The sequence below is a fragment of the Acinonyx jubatus genome, chromosome E3 (assembly GCF_027475565.1).
Source record: "Acinonyx jubatus isolate Ajub_Pintada_27869175 chromosome E3, VMU_Ajub_asm_v1.0, whole genome shotgun sequence".
Classification (NCBI taxonomy): domain Eukaryota; kingdom Metazoa; phylum Chordata; class Mammalia; order Carnivora; family Felidae; genus Acinonyx; species Acinonyx jubatus.
In genome coordinates, this window is record NC_069398.1 from 19,332,051 (window position 1) to 19,354,195 (window position 22,145).

Sequence of the window (22,145 nt, forward strand, 5' to 3'; positions counted from 1 at the left end):
ATGGAGGACGTGCCCACCTCACTCAGCTGCTCTGACTGTCAGCGCCACTTTCCTAGTCTTCCGGAACTGTCCCGGCACCGCGAGCTGCTCCATCCATCTTCCAAGCAGGACAGTGAGGAGGCAGACAGCATCCCTCGGCCCTACCGCTGTCAGCAGTGTGGGCGGGGCTACCGTCACCCAGGGAGCTTGGTCAACCACCGCCGGACCCACGAGACTGGACTTTTCCCCTGTACCACCTGTGGCAAGGACTTTACCAATCCTGTGGCCCTCAAGAGCCACATGAGGACTCATGCTCCGGAGGGCCGCCGTAGGCACCGGCCTCCCCGCTCCAAGGAAGTCATTCCACATCTTCAAGGGGAGACAGCATCCTCTGACTCCAGGGACCACAGGCTCAGCCCTGGGGAAAGCTGGACAAGCCAGAAAAAACATGAGGAAGAGACCTTTGGCTGTGAGTCTGGGCCTGACCCCAGGGCAGCTTTGAACACTTGGGAAGATCCACCCACCCGACAAAGAGAAGGCTGGGAAAGCCAGCCAGATTCAGAGGAGGGTGCAGAGCGCTGGGGGCCCACTACCAATTCTACCAGAGCCACCCCGCTCCCCACCCCAGCCAGCACCCTCCTTAGCAATTTGGAACAGTATTTGGCTGAATCGGTAGTGAATTTCACAGGGGGCCAGGAGCCAACTCAGTCCCCTCCTGCTGAGGAAGAACGGCGGTACAAGTGCAGTCAATGTGGCAAGACATACAAGCATGCTGGGAGCCTCACGAACCACCGCCAGAGCCACACCTTGGGCACCTACCCTTGTGCCATCTGCTTCAAAGAGTTCTCTAACCTCATGGCTCTGAAGAACCACTCCCGACTCCATGCCCAGTATCAGCCTTACCAGTGTCCCCACTGTCCCCGTGCCTTTAGGATCCCCCGAGAGCTGCTGGAACACCAGCAGTCCCATGAGGGTGAAAGGCAAGAGCGGCTATGGGAAGAGAAAGAGATGCCCACAACCAACGGGCACACAGATGAGAGCAGCCAGGATCAGCTCCCTAGTACACAGACGCTGAACTGCTCTGGGGAGCTCAGCACCTCTGGGGAGCTAGAGGACAGTGGCCTAGAGGAGTATCGGCCTTTCCGTTGTGGAGACTGTGGCCGTACTTACCGCCATGCTGGGAGCCTCATCAACCATCGCAAGAGCCACCAGACTGGTGTCTACCCCTGCTCCATCTGTTCCAAGCAGCTGTTCAATGCAGCTGCCCTCAAAAACCATGTGCGGGCTCATCACAGACCCCGGCAAGGAGCTGGGGAGGACGGGCAGCCATCAGTGCCACCAGCTCCCCTGCCTCTGGCTGATACCACCCACAAAGATGAAGAGGTCCCCACCACCACCCTGGACCACCGCCCCTATAAGTGTGATGAGTGTGGTCGGGCTTACCGCCACCGGGGGAGCCTGGTGAACCACCGCCACAGCCATCGGACAGGAGAGTACCAGTGCTCACTCTGTCCCCGCAAGTATCCTAACCTTATGGCCCTGCGGAACCATGTGCGGGTACATTGCAAAGCTGCTCGCCGCAGTGCAGGCCCAGGGGCTGAGGGTCCCCCCAGCCACCTCAATGTAGACCTCCCGCCTGACCCCATGGAAGCAGAGGCAGCCCCACCCACTGATCAGGGGCATGGGTGCAAACACAAAGAGGATACCACTGATGTCCCCCCAGCAGCTGATAGGACAGCACCACAGATATGTAGCATGTGTGGGATGCTCTTTGAAGACGCTGAGAGCCTTGAACATCATGGCCGGACCCATGGGGAAAGGGAAGACAGCAAGACAGAGACTAGGGTGTCCCCTCCTCGGGCTTTCGCATGCCAAGATTGTGGAAAGAGCTATCGTCACTCAGGCAGCCTTATCAACCACAGGCAGACCCACCAGACGGGGGACTTCAGTTGTGGGGCCTGTGCCAAGCACTTCCACACTATGGCTGCCATGAAGAACCATTTGCGACGCCACAGTGGGCGGTGGAGCAAGCAGCACCGGAGGCGAGCTAGCAGTGCTGGCAGTGGGGGAGAAGCCAAAATCCCATCCGGCGGGAGCTGGGCCCAGGAGTTGGTGGAAAACAGTGAGGGCCTGGACTGTCCGCAAGACCCTTCAGGGGGAAGTCCTAATGTAGCCCAAGGCAACTTGGAAAGTGATGGGGGCTGTTTGCAGGCTGACACTGAAAGGGATAGATGTGGGCTTGAGAGGGATGAGGCCTGTTTCCAGGGTGATAAAGAGAGCAGAGGTACTGAGGAAGGACTGGAAAAGAAGGAGGCTTGTTTCCTTGACAACTTGGACATCCCAGATGATGAGGAAAACAATGGGACTCACTTCTGTGATGATCTCGGGGTGGGTGAAGGCCAGAAACTAGCCACTGACCAGCCCAGCTCCTCTTGCCACTCTCCTGAAGCTGTCACTAGCTGGCCGGCTGAGGTCTCCCACACGTGTTCTGACTGTGGGCATTCTTTCCCTCATGTCACTGGCCTGCTGAGCCATAGGCCCTGCCACCCCCCAGGCATCTATCAGTGCTCTCTCTGCCCAAAGGAGTTTGACTCACTGCCTGCCCTGCGCAGCCACTTCCAGAACCATGGGCCCGGGGAGGCAGCCCCTGCACAGCCTTTCCTCTGCTGCCTTTGTGGCATGATCTTCCCAGGACGGGCTGGTTACAGGCTTCACCGGCGCCAAGCTCATGACTCCTCTGGCATGACTGAGGGTTCAGAGGAGGAGGGGGAAGAGGAAGGAGCATCAGGGGCAGCCTCCACTCGTAGCCCTCCACTGCAGCTCTCAGAAGCAGAGCTGTTGAATCAGCTGCAGCGGGAGGTGGAGGCACTGGATGGAGCTGGCTATGGGCACATCTGTGGCTGCTGTGGTCAGACCTATGATGACCTAGGGAGCTTGGAGCGTCACCACCAAAGTCAGAGTTCTGGGAACACCATAGACAAGTCTCCCAGCCACTTAGAGTCAGGTGATGCTATGGGAAGGGTTGCAGACCATGACCATGTCTTTGAGGACGCAGTGGCCTGCCTCTCTGGGGAGGGTGGGGACACAAAGTCTGGAGAGGGAGTAGGTGCCATGGTTGTAGACAACCTTTGCATGCAAGGTGGGGAAAGTTCGCTGGAGGCCCAGCCCCGCCCCTTCCGCTGCAACCAGTGTGGCAAGACCTACCGCCATGGGGGCAGCCTGGTGAACCACCGCAAGATCCATCAGACTGGAGACTTCATCTGCCCTGTCTGCTCCCGCTGCTACCCCAACCTGGCTGCCTACCGTAATCATCTGCGAAACCACCCCCGCTGCAAAGGCTCTGAGCCCCAAGTGGGGCCCGTGCCAGAGGCAGGAGGCAGCAGCGAGCCCCAGAACATGGCAGAAGAAGGGCTGGGGCAGGCAGATGTGGGAAAGTTTCAGGAGGGACTTAAAGTGGAACCCTTGGAGGAGGTGGCAAGGGTGAAAGAGGAGGAGTGGGAGGAGGCCGCTGTGAAGGGGGAGGAGGTGGAGCCAAGGTTGGAGACCGCAGAGAAGAGCTGCCAGACTGAGGCCAGCTCTGAGCGGCCCTTCAGCTGTGAGGTGTGCGGCCGGTCGTACAAGCATGCTGGCAGCCTCATCAATCACCGGCAGAGCCACCAGACTGGACACTTTGGCTGCCAGGCCTGCTCCAAAGGCTTCTCAAACCTCATGTCTCTCAAAAACCACCGGCGCATCCATGCAGATCCCCGGCGTTTCCGCTGCAGCGAATGTGGGAAGGCCTTCCGCCTGCGGAAACAGCTGGCCAGCCACCAGCGGGTGCATATTGAGCGGGGTGGGAGCGGGGGCACTCGGAAGCTGATTCGGGAAGATCGGCCCTTCCGGTGTGGGCAGTGTGGACGGACCTACCGCCATGCTGGCAGCCTCCTAAACCACCGGCGCAGCCACGACACGGGCCAGTACAGCTGTCCCACCTGCCCCAAGACCTACTCCAACAGCATGGCCCTAAAGGACCACCAGAGGCTGCACTCAGAGAGCCGGCGGCGGCGAGCAGGGCTATCTCGGCGAGCAGCTGTGCGCTGTGCCCTCTGTGGCCGAGGCTTCCCTGGCCGGGGATCTTTGGAGCAGCACTTGCGAGAGCATGAGGAGGATACCAAAAGTGGTCTGAGAGGTCCAACTGGCACAGAGGGCAGTGAGGGGAACCTGGCAAATGACCAGGGACTAGAGGACACATCAGGTGGTACTGACTCAGTTCTCCAGCTGGAGGATGGAGCCAGGAGGCTGGGGGGGCAGAGTCTGAGCCCCATCAGGGCAACAGGTTCAGAAGCCACAGAACTGGTATCCTGGGACATGGGGAATGCAGAAGGGAGGCAAGGAGATGGGGGACCAGTGGATCATGGAGATTGGGTTCCTCAGGGTCATATACTGACCAAGCCAGAAGATGAGTCAGGGAACAGCATCCCCAAGAGTCCTTGCCACCTTGGCAACAGCCAGTCCAATGGACCTAGTCTGAGTCCAGTGGATAGCTGGGACGATGGAGACAGCCGACCTGAGCTCCGTCAAGACAGTCACACCTTTTCCTGCAGCCACTGTGGCAAGACATACTGCCACTCGGAAGACCCTTTGAACTGCCATAGCACTTCCAAGACAGACCGCCACTATTGCCTGCTCTGCTCCAAGGAGTTCTTGAATCCTGTGGTCACTAAGACCCACAGCCACAACCACATAGATGCCCAGACCTTTGCCTGCCCTGAGTGTAGTATGGCCTTTCAGTCCCATCATGAACTAGCCAGCCACCTACACACACATGCCAGCGGCCTCAGTCAGATGCCACCCCTGAGAGAGGAGGCCAGAGGTCCTGAAGGTGGGGCTGTGAAGGATGAGGTGGATCTCCCTGGCCAAGGGGAAATCCAAAAGGCCCCATCAGAACCCCCCAGGACCCCAGGAGAGAATACTGGGAGTGCTAATGGGGGGCAAGGTGTAAAGTCCACAGTGGCTGAAGACGAGGAACGGCCCTTCCGTTGTGCCCAGTGTGGGCGTTCCTACCGCCATGCCGGTAGCCTGCTGAACCATCAGAAGGCCCACACCACTGGACTCTATCCCTGTTCCCTCTGCCCCAAACTTTTACCCAACCTGCTGTCCCTTAAGAACCATGGCAGGACCCACACAGACCCCAAGCGCCACCGCTGTAGCATCTGTGGCAAGGCCTTCCGGACAGCTGCCCGGCTGGAGGGTCATGGACGAGTCCATGCACCCCGGGAGGGGCCCTTCACCTGCCCTCATTGTCCCCGCCACTTCCGCCGCCGAATCAGCTTCCAGCAGCACCAGCAGCAGCACCAGGAGGAATGGACAGTGGCCAGCTCTGGTACGGGGACATGAATGGCTTGGGCAGAGGACGGAAGGGCTCCAGAGTAGGTGGGCAGAGTGGGGGTGGGGGGACAAGGAGTGAGAGGAGAGGATCACATGGCTTCCAAGAGGTTGTGCAGGAGTGGAGGGCGGGGAATTGGATATGGAGGAAACTGGTCTGAGGATGCTGCCTGGTGAGGGCAGAGATCAGAACTCCTGAGTCAGGTAAACAGCATGGTGGGTTGGACAGTGGGCTGGGGGGAGGGGGTGGTTGTGGGCAGGGGCAGAGGCAGCTGCCGTGCAGGAACCAAAGAAGAATGGGCTTTTTGTTTGGGGAGGGGAGGCAGCCATGTGTCTACTATGTCTGGAAACTCCTGATCCAGCCAGTAAAGGAATGATTTCCAGACAAAAATGGCCTAGGTGGTGCTCTTTCCCTAAGTAGGCAGGGAGCAAGAGGGTGAAGAATGGGGTTGGGAGGCACCCCCAGATTGGACTGCTTTGTGTTTTGTGCTGACCTGGTCAGGGAAACTGGTCACTGGTTGGCCCCCAGCTCCCTGTCCCTCTTTCTCTGAATTTCGTCTCTGGTCCCCCTCCTCTCTTCTTGGAAACTAGACCTTTGGTCCTTAGGTACTGATACTGCCTCATGTCTCTTCCCTATATTGAACCCTTTACCCTTTCTTCTCTCTGCTGTGCATCTTCTTTTTAGGAGCCAACCAAACCACTTTTTCCACCTGCATACCCCCATTCCCTCCAGCACACCTTTAACTGGAGGATTGAGTCACAGATAATTGTTTCTTTGAAGCCAGGCCCAGCTGAGGCAATAACAGTCATTAGCCCCTATCTCCCATCCTCTATCAGGGGGAATTTCCATGGAAAGTCACTCCACCCAGCCCGACTGAAGGATGAGGCTGTGTGGGAGTGGGGCAGCCTGTTTCCTCAGTCTATTCTTGAGCCCTGGGCTCATGTCCTCTGCCTCCTCTAGAGATCTGTAGGCCTTCTCCCAGGATCTATTCCATTTAGTGGCAACCAAGGGTGGGTATCCCCAAGATGGCGGGCCCTTGACCAGAAATGATCAGGGAAGGAGGGGATGGTGGGTAAGAGTATCGTGAGAGAGCTGACAAGATGGCTTTCAGGATAAAAGATTTCTTGTGACCTCAAGGGAATGAGTGAGGAACCAGTTAGGCCTGGAAAAATCATTAGTTTACATGCAGGCCTCTGGGGTTGGGGGTAGCAGCAGAATGGCCTGCAGGCTAGGGAGGGGGTGCAAGCTGTGTGGGGTTTGCCGGCCTCAGTCAGTGACCTCCTCTCTTTCTCCCCAGGAGCCCCAAAGGCACCAGCAGCGGGCAGACGGGACCTGTCATTGCCCCCTCCACCTACCCCCACAACCCCACTTCTGGATCCTTCACCCCAGTGGCCTGCAGACCTCAGCTTCTCCCTCTGAACTTCAAGTCTCCAAAGATCAGAATACGGGCGGGGTGGGGTGGGCGGGTTGTAGGGAAAGGCTTGATCTCCATGTTTTGCTCAGGAGTAGTTAGGCATCCCCATCTCTTATTTCCCCCTCCTGCTGTGAAGAGGACCCAGATCTGGCCTCTTGCCCATGGAAGGGGTAAGGTGTTCCTCATATCCCTGTCCTTGAAGGCTCTCCTTTCCCCAGCCTTTGTCATTATGCTCTTCCCTATGACCAGCCCTGCAAGAAACCCGGTGCCAGGCTCTGCCACAATGTGGGGCCGCTGTCACCAGCCAGATTCCAACAAGAGGGAGAGGTGGATTCAGAGAGCCACGGGTGGGAATGTTGCCTATGGAAGGGGAGCCTTTTGCTACAATTTGTAACTTATTTTCTAAAGTCTATTTTGTAACAATTTATTTAAGTTTTAAAAAAAGGAAAATTGCTCCCCCCCCCAAAAAAGAAAATTTCAAAGTAAGCGGCTGGTGTGATCATATCTGAGGGGAGGAAGACTAGGGAAGGCTGGGGACGCCTGCATCGGACGGCGGAGCTGGGTGTAGGGAAGCATCCACAGGCGACATCTCCCTGGCCTGCAGGGTGGGGAGTAAGGGCAGTTGCTGGTCCAGGCGTGCTCCTTCCCAGAGCCCACGGGGCTGCTGGGCCTGCCCCAGTGCCTGGAATCATGCGTGGGTGGAGGGAATGGGGGAGGTACAGGGGCAGTGATGCAGGAATTGTCTCACTGCGTCTGCAGCATCCCAGAGCCACCTGTCAACAGCCAGCTGGTTTGCCTGTCAGGAAGAGGAAGGAGGGTGGGGTTGGCCTCATCCTCAAAACTTTTCTTCCCTCCCTGGAAGGAAGAGGAAGAAGGTGCTACTTTAACCCCTATGACAGATGAGAAAACTGAGGTTTGAAGAAGTTGAGGCCTGCTCCAAGTCACAATGATGAGGAACCAGAATTATGTCCACTACCCCACCCAGGGCAGCAAGAGGTTGGGTCAGAACAGATCTTTCCCTGGATTGAGAGAGAATGGGTCTGGAGAGGGAAGTGTTAGCAGGGAGGCCCCAGGGCCACGTACTCATATTAGCCAAGCAGCTTCCAGTCTCTGCCTCGGGCTCTGGCTCCTCAGCAAAATAGACCTGCCAGTCCAAACTGCTGACCCAGTTCTCATAGGTGGGAAGTGCCGCGAAGACTGCAGGCCTTGCAGGGCCTTGGCAGGCATCTCCAAAGCTGTGTAGCCCAGCCAGGAACCATGTGCCCCTCACCTCGTGCACCAGTGGTGCCCCGGACAGGCCCTGTCAGGAGTCAGGTGACACTGGGTGACTTCCTCTTTTCCCTAGGCAGCTGTGGGGGCAGAAGGGGCTTGGGGCTGGGATGAGGCTCTGGCTCTTTGGGAGCCAGTTGGCAGAAAGGCCCAATTTCAAGTGCGAGGCGGGTATGGAGGCCAAGCCTGGCAGGTCTGTGAGTTACAGGATAAAGATGCCAGGGGTCTGTGGAGTAAGGTTTGGAGGACTGGGGCTCACCTCACAGTGGGGGGGCTCACCTCACAGTGGGGCGGCTCACCCACAACACTGGTACACACCATTCCTGGCAGAATGGGGATACTGTCGCTCCCAAGAGCTGTATGCAGCCGGCTGCAGGCCCTGGGTCCCAAGAGGGTCACAGGCACTGTCTGAGGGGAGCTGGCACCTATAGGGCAAGGGAAAAGACCCAGCTGCCCCAACAGCCTCTAGGATGGATGGACAGCTGCTGATGGGCCTGTCCTACATACCTGCTTCTTGGCGGGGCAGCCCCAGGACCCAGCCATGTTCCCCATCAGGCAGGTGGTGGTCGGCATATGGCAGGCAGAGGGGCCGAAGGCTGGGGCCCAGTGTCACAGGTTGGGCCAGCAGCAGGAGTGCCACATCATAGCCCCCCTCTGGGTGGGTATAAGCCCCATGTAGGATGAGCTGCTTCAGGCCCCGTTCCTCTGGTCCGGTCCCCAGCCCTATGCTCCATTCCTCTGGGGTCTGGCGCCTGTGCAGAGAGGCATCATTGACAGCATCGAGTGGCAGGCCTGCCAGCGAAGGCATGAGCATGAAGGCAAGAGAGACATGGCTCACCCAATGAAGCAGTGGGCAGCAGTCAGCACTACCTCCTCTGACACCAGGGCTCCACCACAGGCCAGCTTCCCCTGGTGCTTCAGCCTGGCATCCCAGGGCCATGGGGAGGGGGCTCCTGCCTGGGGACCTCCGCTTCTCAAGGATCCACAGGCTGGAACAGACAGATTACATCATCTGCCTTCTTGCTAAGTGCTCACCGCATGCCTGACCCTGTGCTAAGCGCTTCCCACGTACTATCAAATCCTCACAATATCCTCTTAAGTTGGATTTTGTTACCCTCATTACCAAAGTAACCAAAGTTCCAAAAAGGTTAAGTGACTTTCTAGCTCAGTAACCACAGGCAGGTAGCCGACTTAAGTCTCAAAAACCAGGGAGGGCCTAAGCTTTTAAACCCTGATGGTCTAGCCTCATGGGAGTGGCCCTGCTTATTATTCTCTGTCTGTGCCCCTCCGGGCTTGGACTGGCCCCAGAATTCCTGGCTCACTAGTACTTCTCTTAACCATCAAGATACAACTTCGTTCCAGGAATAATTTTGCATGCAATTTACATGTTAGTTACTTAATGCCAGAATCCTGAGCGGGAGCCTGCCCTATCCATTCTCACTGGGTCCCTGCTTGGAAACTTGCAGCTTACCCCCACAACCTTCAATCAGATCTCAGAGATCCCTCTTCATACCTAAACTCTAAATACACAAAGTTCTAGGGGTGCCGGGGTGGTTCGGTTGGTTAAGCATCTGACTTCAGCTCAGGTATGATCTCACCGTTCGTGAGTTCAAGCCCCGCATCAGGCTCTGTGTTGATAGCTTGGAGCCTGGAGCCTGTTTCGGATTCTGTGTCTCCCTCTCTCTCTGACTCTCTCCCACTCACACTCTTGTGTCTCACTCAAAAATAAATAAACATTAAAAAATTTTTTTTAAATGCACGAAGTTCTGAAGTATCTGTGCCCCTTCAGCCCTTAAATGGAATGGTTCCCATCTTAGAGGCTGAAAGGGGCCTTAAATGCCCCCCTAGTTAGCCCCCAGCAATGTGTGACTGCCCTGTACCAATTCTCTGTTCTGAGCTGAAACTTGCTTCACTGTGCTTCTGTCTGCTGCCCAGAACACGTCCCACTCCTAACATCCCCTGCTCATACCTACACAGCTGTCCTCATCACTGATCTCTGGGGTCTCTGGGTTCTGGGACAGGAAGGCTGCCCCCTGAGCTCGAGCCTGCAGCCAGGAGCTGTGAGCAGCCATGTTGGTCAGCAGCACAGGAGTGTCTTCTTGGGCACAGCTTGATGCAAAGCTGATGATCCCAGCCTGAACCCAATGTCCATCAGGCTCACGGCACAGCACGGGGCCTCCAGAATCTCCCTGGAGCCGGGAAAAGGAGTCAAGTATAGACACTTCAGCCCCAGCCATGGACAGACACCCTTTAACAGCAGCAGGTCCACCCTCCCTGTGGATCAAGCACCCAGCTCAGGGCTAGGCCTCCTCCCCTTCTGCTCCCTTCTCATCTTCCCCATCAGACCTGACAGGGCCCCTGCACCCCAGGCTGGGCGCCCCCACACAGCATCCCAGGCCGAGCTGGGCTGGCCAGCAACCGCTGGTGCAGCCGGTTGTAGAGACAGTTACACGTGGGGCGGCTGATTAGACGCAGGCGCAGATTCCGTAGAGTCCTGGGAGCTGGCAAAAGAAAGGGAGTTGGCGGGGGGGTGGGGAGCTACAAATCTGACTGAGCACAGGGATGGTTGGCAGCTGAGGCTGCGTGACCTTGGGCAAGCATAGTGCCTCTCTGGGATTCAGTCTGGGACAGCACTTACCATCATTGGTGTCCTGATCCCAGCCAGTAGCCCAGCAGGAGGTCCCAAAAGGAAAGCGATGGGTAGACTGAGGCAAGCAGAGGGGTGTGCGGGCCATGGGGTGGGCGAGTCGGAGCAGGGCCAGGTCTGAGCCTTGGCTGTAGTGGTTATAGGCCCTCGGCAGCTGCAGGGCAGTCACCCCCACCTCCTCGGCCCCTGGGCTCAGCCCCTCACGTTGCAGAGAACCCAGGACAACTGACCAGGAGTTCAGTTCTGTCACTGCTGCCCTGGAAGGGGAGGGATGAGGCCAAGGCATTGAATGCAAAGGGGGACAGTGACACCAACCGGGACACTACCAGGTAGGTGGAAGATGGACAAAAATCAGCCCAGAGCTTTAAGCAAGGTCCTTCCCTCTCCCAACCTCAGCTTTCTCATTTGTAAATCTTCTACCAAGGCTTAACTTAACTTGATAATGTGTACCTGGCACATGGCACACTTTCAGTAAATGATACATTGTGATTCTAGGGGCAGGAGTCAGTTTTACAGAGTTTGGAGGACATATCACCCACCCCACCCCCAAAAGTCGGAAACTCTGACCCCAGCCATGACTCACTTTTCAAAGCAGTGGGCAGCAGTGAGGACCCAGGTATCTGCCACTAGGGATCCGCTGCAGATGTGGACCCCCCGCCTCCTCACACTTGATTGCCAGGGCCACTCACCAGGTGCTGTGATGCCCTCCTGAGGCTCGGGGGGGCCAGGGCCACGCTGCCCACATACTGTGGAGAGGGGTGGATCAGAATGACAGAAGGTCTCTGTCCTTCCCTCATCACAGGCCCAAGCCAGACCTAAGGAAGGCCTGGCCGCATATCCCCAAAGCTTACCGTGTTGAGCTGCTTGAAGACCTGGGAAGAGAGAGACACAGATGAGACTTAGGGGAGCCTTACCTGCATGGCCCAGCCTTGGTGGAAGGGATAGGTTTGGGGGGATGGGCCCTGGGTCCTTGCCTGTGACTGTGTGGCTACCTTACCAGCCCCTCCCAGAATGAAAATATATGAGGCCAAGAAACAGCTTTTATTGGAACCTATTCAGAGCGTACACTCAGTAATTAATTCTCCTCCCTCAGCTGTGCTCAGCACTCCTGAGTCTGAGAAGCAGGGCCAGGGTTCATCTTGGGACTAGTCCAAACTTCCTCCAGGCTTCAGATCCCCTAACTCCAGCCCCCGCCACTGAGTCAGGGAGGCGGCCTGTATATGTGGAGAGCATTAGCTTAATTGTGCCCTCAGTCGTGAAGGCCTAAGAGGAAGGATTAGAGGCCGATGTCATGTCTGAGTGGGGGAGGGCTCCAAGAGATTGAGAGTCTCCACCCTTGTTCTGACAACTCAGACTCCCCCACCTTTCCACAAACCACCAGAGACTTTACCAAAGGATCCCCTACCCTGCCTCTTCCCCATCACAGGCACAGAAACATCTGGGCCAGGAAAGATGGGATATATGTAGAGACGGGGAGACTGAGGCCAAAGGGCCCCCAGAACTTGCCTAAGGTCATTCTGGAAGTAGATAGGCAGACGGGCACAGGGTACACACACAGGCATGACTGCAGACATAGATTGTAATCTAGCCCAAGAAAATCACACCCATTTTGACAAAGGTGGCCACGTACACCTCCTCTGATACACAGCCAGACATGGTTACATCGCCACAGGCAGACCATCGCTCCCCTAGGCATGCCCCCTCACATACACACCAGGCTGCAAGGCTGCTGGGGCAGAGGGTGGCCCCTGAACACCTACCATACCACTCCCCTACCCAAACATGGGTGGCTCACCCTCCATGAGAACCACTGCTCCCAGGATGAGCAGCTCTGGTCCCCAGCTCTGCTTCATGCTGCTCCAGGCCACTCTGCCGCCTGTAGTCTGGTTTTCAGAGAGGCCACCTGGGTCTCCCTAGCTCCACCTCTGCTCCGCCCCCCAGTTGGCTAGGAGTCAAGTGCCAGAAGGGAGCCAGCAGCTCCTAGCTCTGGGGTTGTGACTGTGTTACCCTGGGCCATTCACCACCCCTCTCTGCGCCTCAGCCATGGCCAGACTGCCTTGGTTCAAATCCCAGTTTCCCCATGTACTATGTGAGTGACCTTGGACAATTAGCCCCTACGTGCCTTGTCTGAAAAACTCAGAATTGTTGAATGTAAAAACCTTAGAGTCCAACATAGAGCAAACTTGCTCCCAGCACGGAAGTTGTCCTCTGGGAACTGGGAAGGGCACTGTGGGCAGACCCTCCTAGTCCCTCTATTTTAGCTTCCCCACCTCTCCCCCAGACCCACGTGCAGGTGGGTTTCACATACCTTCTCCCATCTTGCTTCAGTGGCAGTGTGTGCAGGGCTGAGTATTGAGGGCTGGGGCTCTCTGCTACTTCCTGGCAATGAGACTGGAAAATCTCAACACATCTCTGCTGCCTCCCCAGGAAACAGGGTTACAGTGGTGCCTATGTTTCTTACAGGTGGTGGAAGACTCAATCAGGAGGGAAGAACACTCAGTGTGCATTCTTTTTCTCTTTCTGACTTCTAACTCAGGCCAGCCCCAACTGTTCAGGAAACCTGACCCCAACACAGAGGAAGCTGTGTTAAGAGCATAGACACTGGTGGGGCACCTGGGTGGCTCAGTCGGTTAGGCATCCGACTTTGGCTCAGGTCATGATCTCACAGTTTGTGGGTTCAAGCCCCATGCTGGGCTCTGTACTGACAGATCAGAGCTTGGTGCCTGCTTCGGATTCTGTGTCTGCCTCTTTCTCTGCTCATCACCCCCCACCCCACTTGCACTCTGTCTCTCTCTCTCTCTCTCTCAAAAATACATAAAACATTTAAAAACATTAAAAAAAAAGAGGGGTGCCTGGGTGGATCAGTTGGTTAAGCGTCCAACTTCGACTCAGGTCATGATCTCAGTTTGTGAGTTCAAGCCCCACGTTGGGCTCTGTGCTGACAGCTCAGAGCCTGGAGCCTGCTTCAGATTCTGTGTCTCCCTCTCTCTCTGCCCCTCCCCAGCTCATTCTCTGTCTCCTTCTCCTTCAAAAATAAATACACATTAAAAATTTTTTTTCTTTTTAATTAAAAAAAAAAAAGAGCATAGACACTGGAGCCAGATGGCCCTGGTGGAGTCAAATCCTGAGGACTCCCTAACCCCCTCCCCAGCACTAGCTGTGTGATCTTAGGCAAACTACTTACGCTCTCTACCTCAGTTTCCTCATCAAGATAGGGATAAGAGTACCTACCTCATACAGCTGGATATATAAAGATTATGAGTTAACACGTCATATTCTTAAGCAGTGCTTGGCATGTAAATGCTTAGTATATATCATGAAAAATAAAAAATATTTGAAACATGTCCCTGGTCCTCCAGAGCTGCCAGGACTGGCTTGGGGTGGTAGATAAGGCAGCTGGCGAGGTTAAGGTCAGACCATAGAAGAACTTCCCAGCAAGCATGGACAGAACTTTGCCCTTGCAAGTGTGTGCTTGGCTTTCCCAGGAAAGAAAGTTTGGCTCTCGTTGGGCAGCAAGGATAAGCCACCAGCTTGCTTCCTGGGGGTAGGGGCCGATGGCGCCCCAGGTCTTGCTGACTCCACACGCTGGAGAAGGGACTAACCACCCTTCTCAGGCAGGCCCTCCACTCTCCCTCTGACTCATCCTTCCACTCCAGAGGAGGCAAGACTGGGGGAGGCTCAACACTAGGGTTCCTCATAGACAGATGGCTCAGACTTAGCTAATTTATTTAAGAAATTTTATTGCTCAGAACCTTCTCTCCTTGGGCAATGGCAGGAGCTTTGGAAACCAGTCCTTGGGGAGAGAGACAGAGGCACTAGGGTTGAGGAAAGAGTGTGGCACATTTGGTCCATTGTCCTGTGTGGGAGTATGGTGGGGTCAGGTTGCAGACTTTTATAAGGACAGAGACAGGGCCCCCTTGGGCAAGGCTCACATGCCAAAGCAGAGCATGAGGTCAGCCTGGCTTGGGTGAAGGCTCAGTGCCCCTTGACCTTGCCCTGGGGTTCCTGGACCTTCCGGAAGCTGAGTACCACCAGGCCCACATTGATGGCATAGGTGGTGATGCAAACGATGCACAAATCATAGAGTACGAAGAATAGGATCCAGGCCAGGTAGACAGAACCAGCAAGAGACACCAGGGAACTCAGCACCAGCAGGATAGATGCCCAGCGGGCCCGGAGGCAACCTGCAAGGCAGACAAGGCTCAGGCATGGGCTTCAGGGACTGGCCACCTCTAGAATACTGCCTTGACTTCATGGTACCACCCAGATATCAGGGGCTGCTGGGGAAGAATCTCCAAACTGAGAGGCTCTGATGAGCCTCACCAAGGCCTTGGTTCTCCTATCTGTTCATTGATCCATGGAACCCAAATAGTGAATTTTCCTGCTGAGCTCTACATGAAATGAAAGAGAAGCAGCCCTTGGATTCCTCCCGGAGAGTAACTTCTGAGTCTTTTCCATAAAACTGGGGTCCTAGGAAGTCTTTAAGGGCGCTTTTGGCTCTGATAGTAAGTAAACCAAGTGAAACACTTGTTAGTTCCTGCCCACAGGGTGTTCAGTGATGAGTAGCTTGCTGTCAAGTGTCTGGGTCACCATGATTATAAGGAATGGGGATGGACTGGCCAAGGGGGAAGGGGCCGGTTAGGAAGAGGAGGTGGGGCCTGCAGGGAATGGGCGGGGCCACTCACCTAACAACAGCTGTAATGTGTAGAAGATGCAACCGAATATGCTATTGGATTGATTGAGGATGCTGTCCGGGCCAAGCACATGTTCCACCAGTCCGAACCCCCGGCCCCACCTGATGGAGGGGAGGGCTCAGGTTAGGAGTGCCAACCCAGTGCGTCCTGGAGGGGTGATTTCCAAAAAGCCACCCAGGCTGTACTTTCCCTCCCCCCACCCCACCCTGCCCAATGCCCTCCTGAGTCCAAGGTTCGAAGGCCTCTTGGCTAGCTCAGGATTCCACGTCACTGCCCCTATCCTATCCTATCCTATCCCCAGGCCAGGTCAGGCATGGCCATGGCTCCACCATACACCCCTCTTTTCATCCTAGACCTTCAGTAATTCTTAAGATGGCAAGGTAGGTAGAAGGGTTGACTTGGCTTTATAGTGCTACCAGAGACTGGGAATCCACTGCAGAATCTCACTGCCCTGGACCTCTAAATCTCCAGCTCCCTGGCTACACACTCCCCTCCTCGAGCATAGCCAGGCCCTCAAGCATAGCCAGACCTAACCACCTTATCCTGTTACGGCCATCCCCAAGACCTCAAGACCATCATCAGTCCCTATACACTATCCCATTACCCCTCCTGCCCGGTTACCGTTATTCGTTGGCATTAGGATCTACGTGCTACTCCCTATAATAACCCCAGCGCCCGGCACTATCTGTAGCCCCAGCCCCAGGCCCCACACTCCTAAGTCAGACACAAAGTTTCGCCAGGCAACGCCCCCTCGAGCAGCCCCGCCCCCATGCGTCCGCTCCCAGGATCCCGATCCCAGGCTCCAGAATCTTTTGGCAACGTGGCCACTAGGACAAGCAGCCCAGTCCCTCAAGCCTCCCACTCCCGCTCGCACCTGGAGGAAAAGACGCGCGAACAGCTGATGGCGGTGCCCACGTCGCAGAGCGCGCGGTAATCCTGGTCCCGGGCGCGCGCCGCCTTCACGTGCAGTGCGTAGAGCGAGAGCACTAAGCCCGCGAGGCAGAGCGCGAGCCGCACCCATCCAGGGTTCTTCCAGGTAGCGCCCATGATTTACGGTACCTCCCGAGGCGCCAGCCCGGAGGGAACAAGCCACGGAGCAGGGGCGGGGCAGGATGTGGCCACGCCCTCTCCCGCCCCTCTGACTGGGCGATTGGCCTGACTGGTCTCGCACTCCCTGATCCACTGGTTGTTCCTAGTACTTGATGGGCGTGCTGGCAAGGTAGGAAAACAGGGAGGAATGCTGGGACTGAAAAACTAGATTAGGGATTAGAGGTAATTACAGAGCACAAGGCCTGTCAGGCATGATGGGAGTAGTAGTCCGAGCGGCCGCAGCGCCTCAAGGGAAATGGAGTCTCCGAGTTAAAAAAAAAAAATTATATTAATGTGGCTAACAGTATAGCGCTTAGGCTATGCCAGACTCTGTTCGAAGCACTGGAACGTCCAGGACCTAGAGACCAGCGGATCAGGGAATCCAGCGAATACTGCGGTCCGATCAAGAACCAGCATTTTCCCTGAAATTATTATTTCAGATACTATTAGCACTATAATCTACAATCCTCAGTGCTTGCTCAACCATTCCCTCCTGCCTCATCAGCCGCTCCTGCCGACCAGTCTCTCTCTTCCTCAAATTCCCAGCGCCATCACCACCGCCACACCCTTGACATTATCCTAACCTCTGTTTTATTGTGGCAAAACCTGAGTCTGGATCAACCCAAGACTTGTCCCTATTTTACAAGCCTTTGTTCAGTAGGCTAGCTGTGCTGTTTCCATCGCAATAATGGCATCTATTGATGACCCATTTCTCCTATACCTCTTCTAACTTTTCATCTGCATTGAAACTCGGTTCTCTTTCCCCATTTTAGAAACAGTGACAAATCTCCCTTCACAATCAAGTTTTTGGGAAGATTTTACACTTCCAGTGTGTACTTCCTCACTTCTTCCTTGCAGCCCAGCACAACATAAACTAGCTCCTGCTCCCAAACACTCCCTTGACAACTGATGGCTGATGTCACCAGGATGTTAAATCCAATGGATATATCTGTATATATCTATATATGGATATATTTTCTAGTAATCTCTGCACCCAAAGTTGGGGGCTCGAACTCGCACTGCGAGATCAAGAGTCACATGCTCTTCCTTCTGAGCCAGGTGCCCCTCCAATAGATATTTTTGAGTTCTTATCATTCTTGACCTCTCAACAGTATTAGTCACTGTTAAGCACTCCTTCCCAGAAACTTTCTCTGGATTCTGTGATATTTCACTTTCCTGATGGCTCTCCTCTCTCTGTGGCAGTTCCTTCTCAGAGGCACTCTTCTTCTTCCAGGCAGCATGGTGGTAGAATAACAGCTCCCAAAGATGCCCATGTTCAAATCCCTGGGACCGGTGGATATGTCAGATTCCATGGCAAACAGGAATTAAGGTTGCAGATGGAATTAAGGTTATTAATCTGCTGGTTTTAATAAACTTTTTAAAAAGTTTATTTATTTTGAGAGATAGAGACAGAAAGTGAGCAGAGGAGGGGCAAAGAGAAGGAGACAGAGAGAACCCCAAGCAGCCTCCATGCTTTCAGCTTAGAGCCCAATGTGGGGTTCGATCTCACGAACCGTGAGATCATAACCTGAGCTGAAATTAAGAGTCAGATGCTGAACTGACTGAGCCTTCCAGGCGCCCCTAATCTGGTTTTAAAATATTATCCTATGGGTCCAATATAATCACAGGGGTCCTTAAAGTGAAAATGGGCTGGGGTGGGGGGCATATGACTGGCTCAGTCAGAAAAGCACGAGACTCTTGATCTCAGGGTTGTGAGTTTGAGCCCCACCTTGAGTGTAGAGATTACAAAAAAAATAAACTTTTTTTTCAAAAGTGAAAAAGGGCAGGGGCACCTGGCTGGCTCAGTCTGTTGAGCATCGGACTTAGGCTCAGGTCATGATCTCACAGTTCATGGGTTTGAGCCCCATGTCGGGCTCTGTGCTGACAGCGAAGAGCCTGGAGCCTGCTTCAAATTCTGTGTCCCCTTCTCTCTCTTCCCCTCCCCTGCCTTGAAAATAAACATTTAACATAAAAAAGTGAAGAAGGGTGTCAGAGGGAGGTGGGACTATGGCAGAAAGGCACAGAGAGATGCAATGTTGCTGGCTTTGAAGATGGAGGAAGGAGGTCATGAAGTAAGGAGTATGAGTGGCAAAGCAGGAAGAGGCAAAGAAATGGATGCTGCCTAGAGTGTCCATAAAGGAACTGCTGACATCTTAATTTTAGCCCAGTGAGACCCATGTTGGACTTCCGAACTGCAGGACTATAAGACAAGAAATTCATGTTGTTTTAAGCCACTAAATTTGTGGTAATTTGTTACAGCAGTGATAGGAAACCAATACAGAGGGCTAGGACTTAGGCCTCTCTTTCTATTATCCTGTGGGGTCAGGTCGGCCCTGTTCAGTGTGGGAAGAGACTGCTGAGTGGTATGAATACCAGAAGGTGGGAATCATTGAGGACACACTGCTGTTCAACAAATCACCACACAAAAAAGAATGGCTTAAAATGATAACAGTCATTTTATTTGCTCTTACATATTTTATAGGTTAGGAATTTGGAAAGAGAATTTTGGCTGAGGAGTCTGGCTCCCATATTTGCAGTCAGATGATGGTTAATGCTGGAACAATGAGAGATTGAAGTAGCTGAGGGAGAACCTAACAGTTCTTTCTCTCTTTTTAAAAATTTTTTTGATGTTTATTTATTTTTGAGAGAGAGAAAGAAAGACAGACAGAATGGGAGTGGGGGAGGGCAGGCTCCAGGCTCTGAGCTGTCCACACAGAGCTCAATGCGGGGCTCAAACCCACAAACCATGAGATCATGATCTGAGCTGAAGTCAGATGCTTAACTGACTGAGTCACCCAGACTCTCTCTCTCTCTCTCTCTCTCTCTCTCTCTCTCTCTCTCTCGTCTCAAGATCCATGTAGTCTCTCTATAAGGACTAGTTTGGGCTTCCTCCCAGCATAGCAGCCCCCAGGCTACAAGAGTCAGCTTTCAAAATTGCTCTGAATGATTTCCATTTTCTAGTATTCACACCATTGTGTAGTCTCTTCCCATGCTAGGCAGGGTTGACCTGAGCCTGTAGGATAATACAGAAATTATAGTGTGTCACTTTCACAGCTAAGTCATAAAGATATGGCAGCTTCCACCTTGCTTCCTCTTAGATCACTGGCTCTGGGTGAAGCCAGTTGGCATGTTATGAGGACACTTAAGCAGCCCAAGGAAACAGTCCACCTAATAAAGAACTAAAGCCTTTTGCCAACAACCAGCATTAACTTGCCAAACATGTGAGACAGCCACCCTGGAATTGGATTCTCCAGCACCAGTCAAGCCTTCAGATGGCTGTACTTTCAACCAACATATTGATTGCAACTTCATGAGAGACCATGAGCCAGAACCATGCAGCTTAGCTGCTTCCAGGTTCCTGCCCCAAAGAAACTGTGTGACATGATAAATGTTTGTTACTTTGAGCTGCTATGTTGTGGTAATAATTTGTTACACAGTGATAGTTGATTAATATAGGGCAGTCAGACTGCTTACATGGGAGCTCAGGATTTTAGTACAAGTGCTCCAGGGAGCCAAGTGGAAGCTGCATCATTTTTTATGATTTAGCTTTTATTTAAAACTTTTTAAAGGTTTATTCATTTTTCAGAGACAGACAGAGCATGAGTGGGGGAGGGGCAAAGAGAGGGAGACACAGAATGTGAAGTAGGCTCAGGCTCTGAGCTGTCAGCACAGAGCCTGACATGGGGCTGGAACTCACGGACCGAGAGATCATGACCTGAGCTGAAGTCAGAAGCTTAACCGACTGAGCCACCCGGTGCATTTAAAGTCACATAGTATCCCTTTCACTATACAGAAGCCTCCTCAGTTCCAAAGGGAGGAACATGGAACTCTCTCTCTCTCTCTCTCTGAGAGAGAGAGATAGAGAGTCTCTCTCTCTCTTTTTTTTTTTGAAAAGAGAGAGAGAGTCTCTCTCTGAGAGAGAGAGAGAGAGAGAGAGAGAGAGAGAGAGAGAGAGAGAGAGAATCCCAAGCAGGCTCCACGCTCAGCACAGAGCCCAACACGGGGCTTGATCCCACAACCCTGGGATCACTACCTGAACCAGAATCAAGAGTCGGACGCTCAACTGACTGAGTCACCCAGGCACCCCAGAACTCCATCTCTTGATCTGAGAAGTGTCAAAGTCATATTCTAAGAAGGTCATGTGGGGCGGACCATTTTCAGAAATACAAACTGCTACATGGGCCAACATTATTTTCTCCCCTGTCTTCTCTTACTTCCTGCAGGTCACAACTTCCAACCTCTGACCAGATCTGTCTCCTGGGCTCCAAACCCCAGAGAAACACCTCTTAGATGTCACCATCTGGATGCCTCATAGGCCAATGAGATGCAATGCAATGCACCCAAAAGTGAACCCCTTACATTTCCCCAAACCTGTTCCTTCTCTGGAGTTTCCCATTTTAAATATGGCCCCTCCATCCACCTAAGCCACTCCTCTTGGACTATTTTCTCAATCCCTGTAATCTATGCAGACCACTACCCTGGTCCAAGCTACCATCACCTCCCACCTAGATAAATACAGTAGTCTCCTCACTGGTTTCCCAGGAATACTTGTCCAGCATCCACAGATTGATTCTCCATACTGCAATCAAAGTGATCCATTTAAAAAATAATGAGGTAGGGCACCTGGCTGGCTCAGTTGGTAGAACATGTGACTCTTGATCTCAGGGTTGTGAGTTCAAGCCCAGCATTTGGCCTGGAGTTTATTTAAAAAAAAAAAAAAAAAAAAGATGATGTAGTTCTGTCACTTTCTGCCTTTAAGTAGTGTCCCATTTCAATAGCTCAGAAGATAAAGCCCCAAATCTCCTTCATTTATTTAACAAATGTTTATTGAGCACATGTTATGTGCCAGGGGATTGTGTTAGGAGCTTGGGATAAATTAGGAAACCAGACAAATAGTCATGCTCTGGTCTTACATTGTAGAAGAGGAGGAAAAAAGTGAGCAGTTAATATCATCCATACATAAAATATATAGTATGTTGTTAGTGATAAGTACTACAAATAAAAGGTAGAGCAGAGTGAGGGGAATGGAGGTGACTGCAGTTTTGAACAGGATGGTCAGGGTGGGCTTCATTCAGTTAACATTCGGGCAGAAGCTTGAAGAAGGTGAGGGAGTAAGCTATGTGGATATCTTGGGGAAGGGTGTCCCAGGAGGAGAGAAAGCCAGTGAGAGGTTCTGAGGTGGAATGTTACTGGTATGTTTAGGGAGCAACAGGGAGGCCAGAGTGGCTGAAGCCAGTGCATGTGGGAGGAAAGGACAGAGAGGAAAGAGGGGAACATGTATTTTAATCTTTCTGTAAAATGAGGATAACAATAGTACCTGCCTCAGAGGGCTGTTACGAAGATGAAATTAATACACATAAGGCTCATAGAAGAGTGCCTGGGGAACGGTGAGCTCTGTATTATGAAACTCTAGAGTGTATTTCCAGCTTCCGCCGCCGGGTGGCAGCAACGAGTTAAGGCCGAGGGCTGGTCTAGCGCTCAGGGTTAAAAGGGGTGAAGCCCTGCCAAGACGCCACCGGCATCTGTGCTTCGGTGCACGCCGCGGCCGCGTTGAGCGCCGAGTTCTGGCACACTGCAAGCACTCTGAGTCCTCTGCTTCTCTGCGCGTGCTGTCCCCCCCCCCCCCCCCCCACAAACCCTCCGCTCCACCCCACCCCCGACCGAACCACCCTTCCTTCTTCCTTCTTC

At 53.6% G+C, this 22,145-nt stretch overlaps 3 protein-coding genes across 11 annotated transcripts; 1 reads left to right on the forward strand and 2 right to left on the reverse strand.

Moving 5' to 3' along the window:
• On the forward strand, nucleotides 1-7,244 carry ZNF646 (zinc finger protein 646). The gene is made up of 2 exons (XM_027051632.2): nucleotides 1-5,341; nucleotides 6,642-7,244. Exons 1-2 carry the CDS (start codon nucleotides 1-3, stop codon nucleotides 6,761-6,763), a joined length of 5,463 nt encoding a protein of 1,820 aa, XP_026907433.1. The 3' UTR covers nucleotides 6,764-7,244.
• On the reverse strand, nucleotides 7,154-14,250 carry PRSS53 (serine protease 53). 8 transcript variants are annotated; one of them, XM_015076880.3, is made up of 11 exons: nucleotides 12,470-14,250; nucleotides 11,526-11,546; nucleotides 11,258-11,420; nucleotides 10,666-10,931; nucleotides 10,374-10,528; nucleotides 9,997-10,216; nucleotides 8,866-9,016; nucleotides 8,535-8,779; nucleotides 8,307-8,452; nucleotides 7,842-8,058; nucleotides 7,154-7,554 (listed from the first exon to the last, which is right to left on the reverse strand). In XM_015076880.3, exons 1-11 carry the CDS (start codon nucleotides 12,525-12,527, stop codon nucleotides 7,535-7,537), a joined length of 1,662 nt encoding a protein of 553 aa, XP_014932366.3. In that variant the 5' UTR covers nucleotides 12,528-14,250; the 3' UTR covers nucleotides 7,154-7,534. The 8 variants fall into 8 exon arrangements, with proteins under 8 accessions (XP_014932366.3, XP_053069553.1, XP_053069552.1 ...); XM_053213578.1 differs by having other exon boundaries at nucleotides 7,154-8,058; nucleotides 12,983-14,250; XM_053213577.1 differs by having other exon boundaries at nucleotides 7,154-8,058.
• Nucleotides 14,251-14,394: 144 nt separating this feature from the next.
• Nucleotides 14,395-16,569, reverse strand: VKORC1 (vitamin K epoxide reductase complex subunit 1). Of its 2 annotated transcripts, XM_015076913.3 has the most exons (3): nucleotides 16,243-16,497; nucleotides 15,360-15,469; nucleotides 14,395-14,858 (listed from the first exon to the last, which is right to left on the reverse strand). In XM_015076913.3, exons 1-3 carry the CDS (start codon nucleotides 16,413-16,415, stop codon nucleotides 14,650-14,652), a joined length of 492 nt encoding a protein of 163 aa, XP_014932399.1. In that variant the 5' UTR covers nucleotides 16,416-16,497; the 3' UTR covers nucleotides 14,395-14,649. The 2 variants fall into 2 exon arrangements, with proteins under 2 accessions (XP_014932399.1, XP_026907366.1); XM_027051565.2 differs by lacking the exon at nucleotides 15,360-15,469 and having other exon boundaries at nucleotides 16,243-16,569.
• Between the last annotated feature and the right edge of the window lie 5,576 nt (nucleotides 16,570-22,145).

What these genes read in the sequence shown, in the direction of transcription:
- ZNF646 (XM_027051632.2), top strand. Translation starts at nt 1, where the DNA reads ATGGAGGACGTGCCCACCTCACTCAGCTGCTCTGACTGTCAGCGCCAC. An exon ending in ATGGACAGTGGCCAGCTCTG is followed by an intron (nt 5,342 to 6,641) that starts GTACGGGGACAT and finishes CTTTCTCCCCAG; the next exon opens with GAGCCCCAAAGGCACCAGCA.
- PRSS53 (XM_053213574.1), bottom strand. Translation starts at nt 12,527, where the DNA reads ATGAAGCAGAGCTGGGGACCAGAGCTGCTCATCCTGGGAGCAGTGGTT. An exon ending in GGGTGCAGGGGCCCTGTCAG is followed by an intron (nt 10,217 to 10,373) that starts GTCTGATGGGGA and finishes TCCCGGCTCCAG; the next exon opens with GGAGATTCTGGAGGCCCCGT. An exon ending in GCTGCCCACTGCTTCATTGG is followed by an intron (nt 8,780 to 8,865) that starts GTGAGCCATGTC and finishes CTCTCTGCACAG; the next exon opens with GCGCCAGACCCCAGAGGAAT.
- VKORC1 (XM_015076913.3), bottom strand. Translation starts at nt 16,415, where the DNA reads ATGGGCGCTACCTGGAAGAACCCTGGATGGGTGCGGCTCGCGCTCTGC. An exon ending in TCGCGCGTCTTTTCCTCCAG is followed by an intron (nt 15,470 to 16,242) that starts GTGCGAGCGGGA and finishes CCCCTCCATCAG; the next exon opens with GTGGGGCCGGGGGTTCGGAC. An exon ending in CACATTACAGCTGTTGTTAG is followed by an intron (nt 14,859 to 15,359) that starts GTGAGTGGCCCC and finishes TCTGCCTTGCAG; the next exon opens with GTTGCCTCCGGGCCCGCTGG.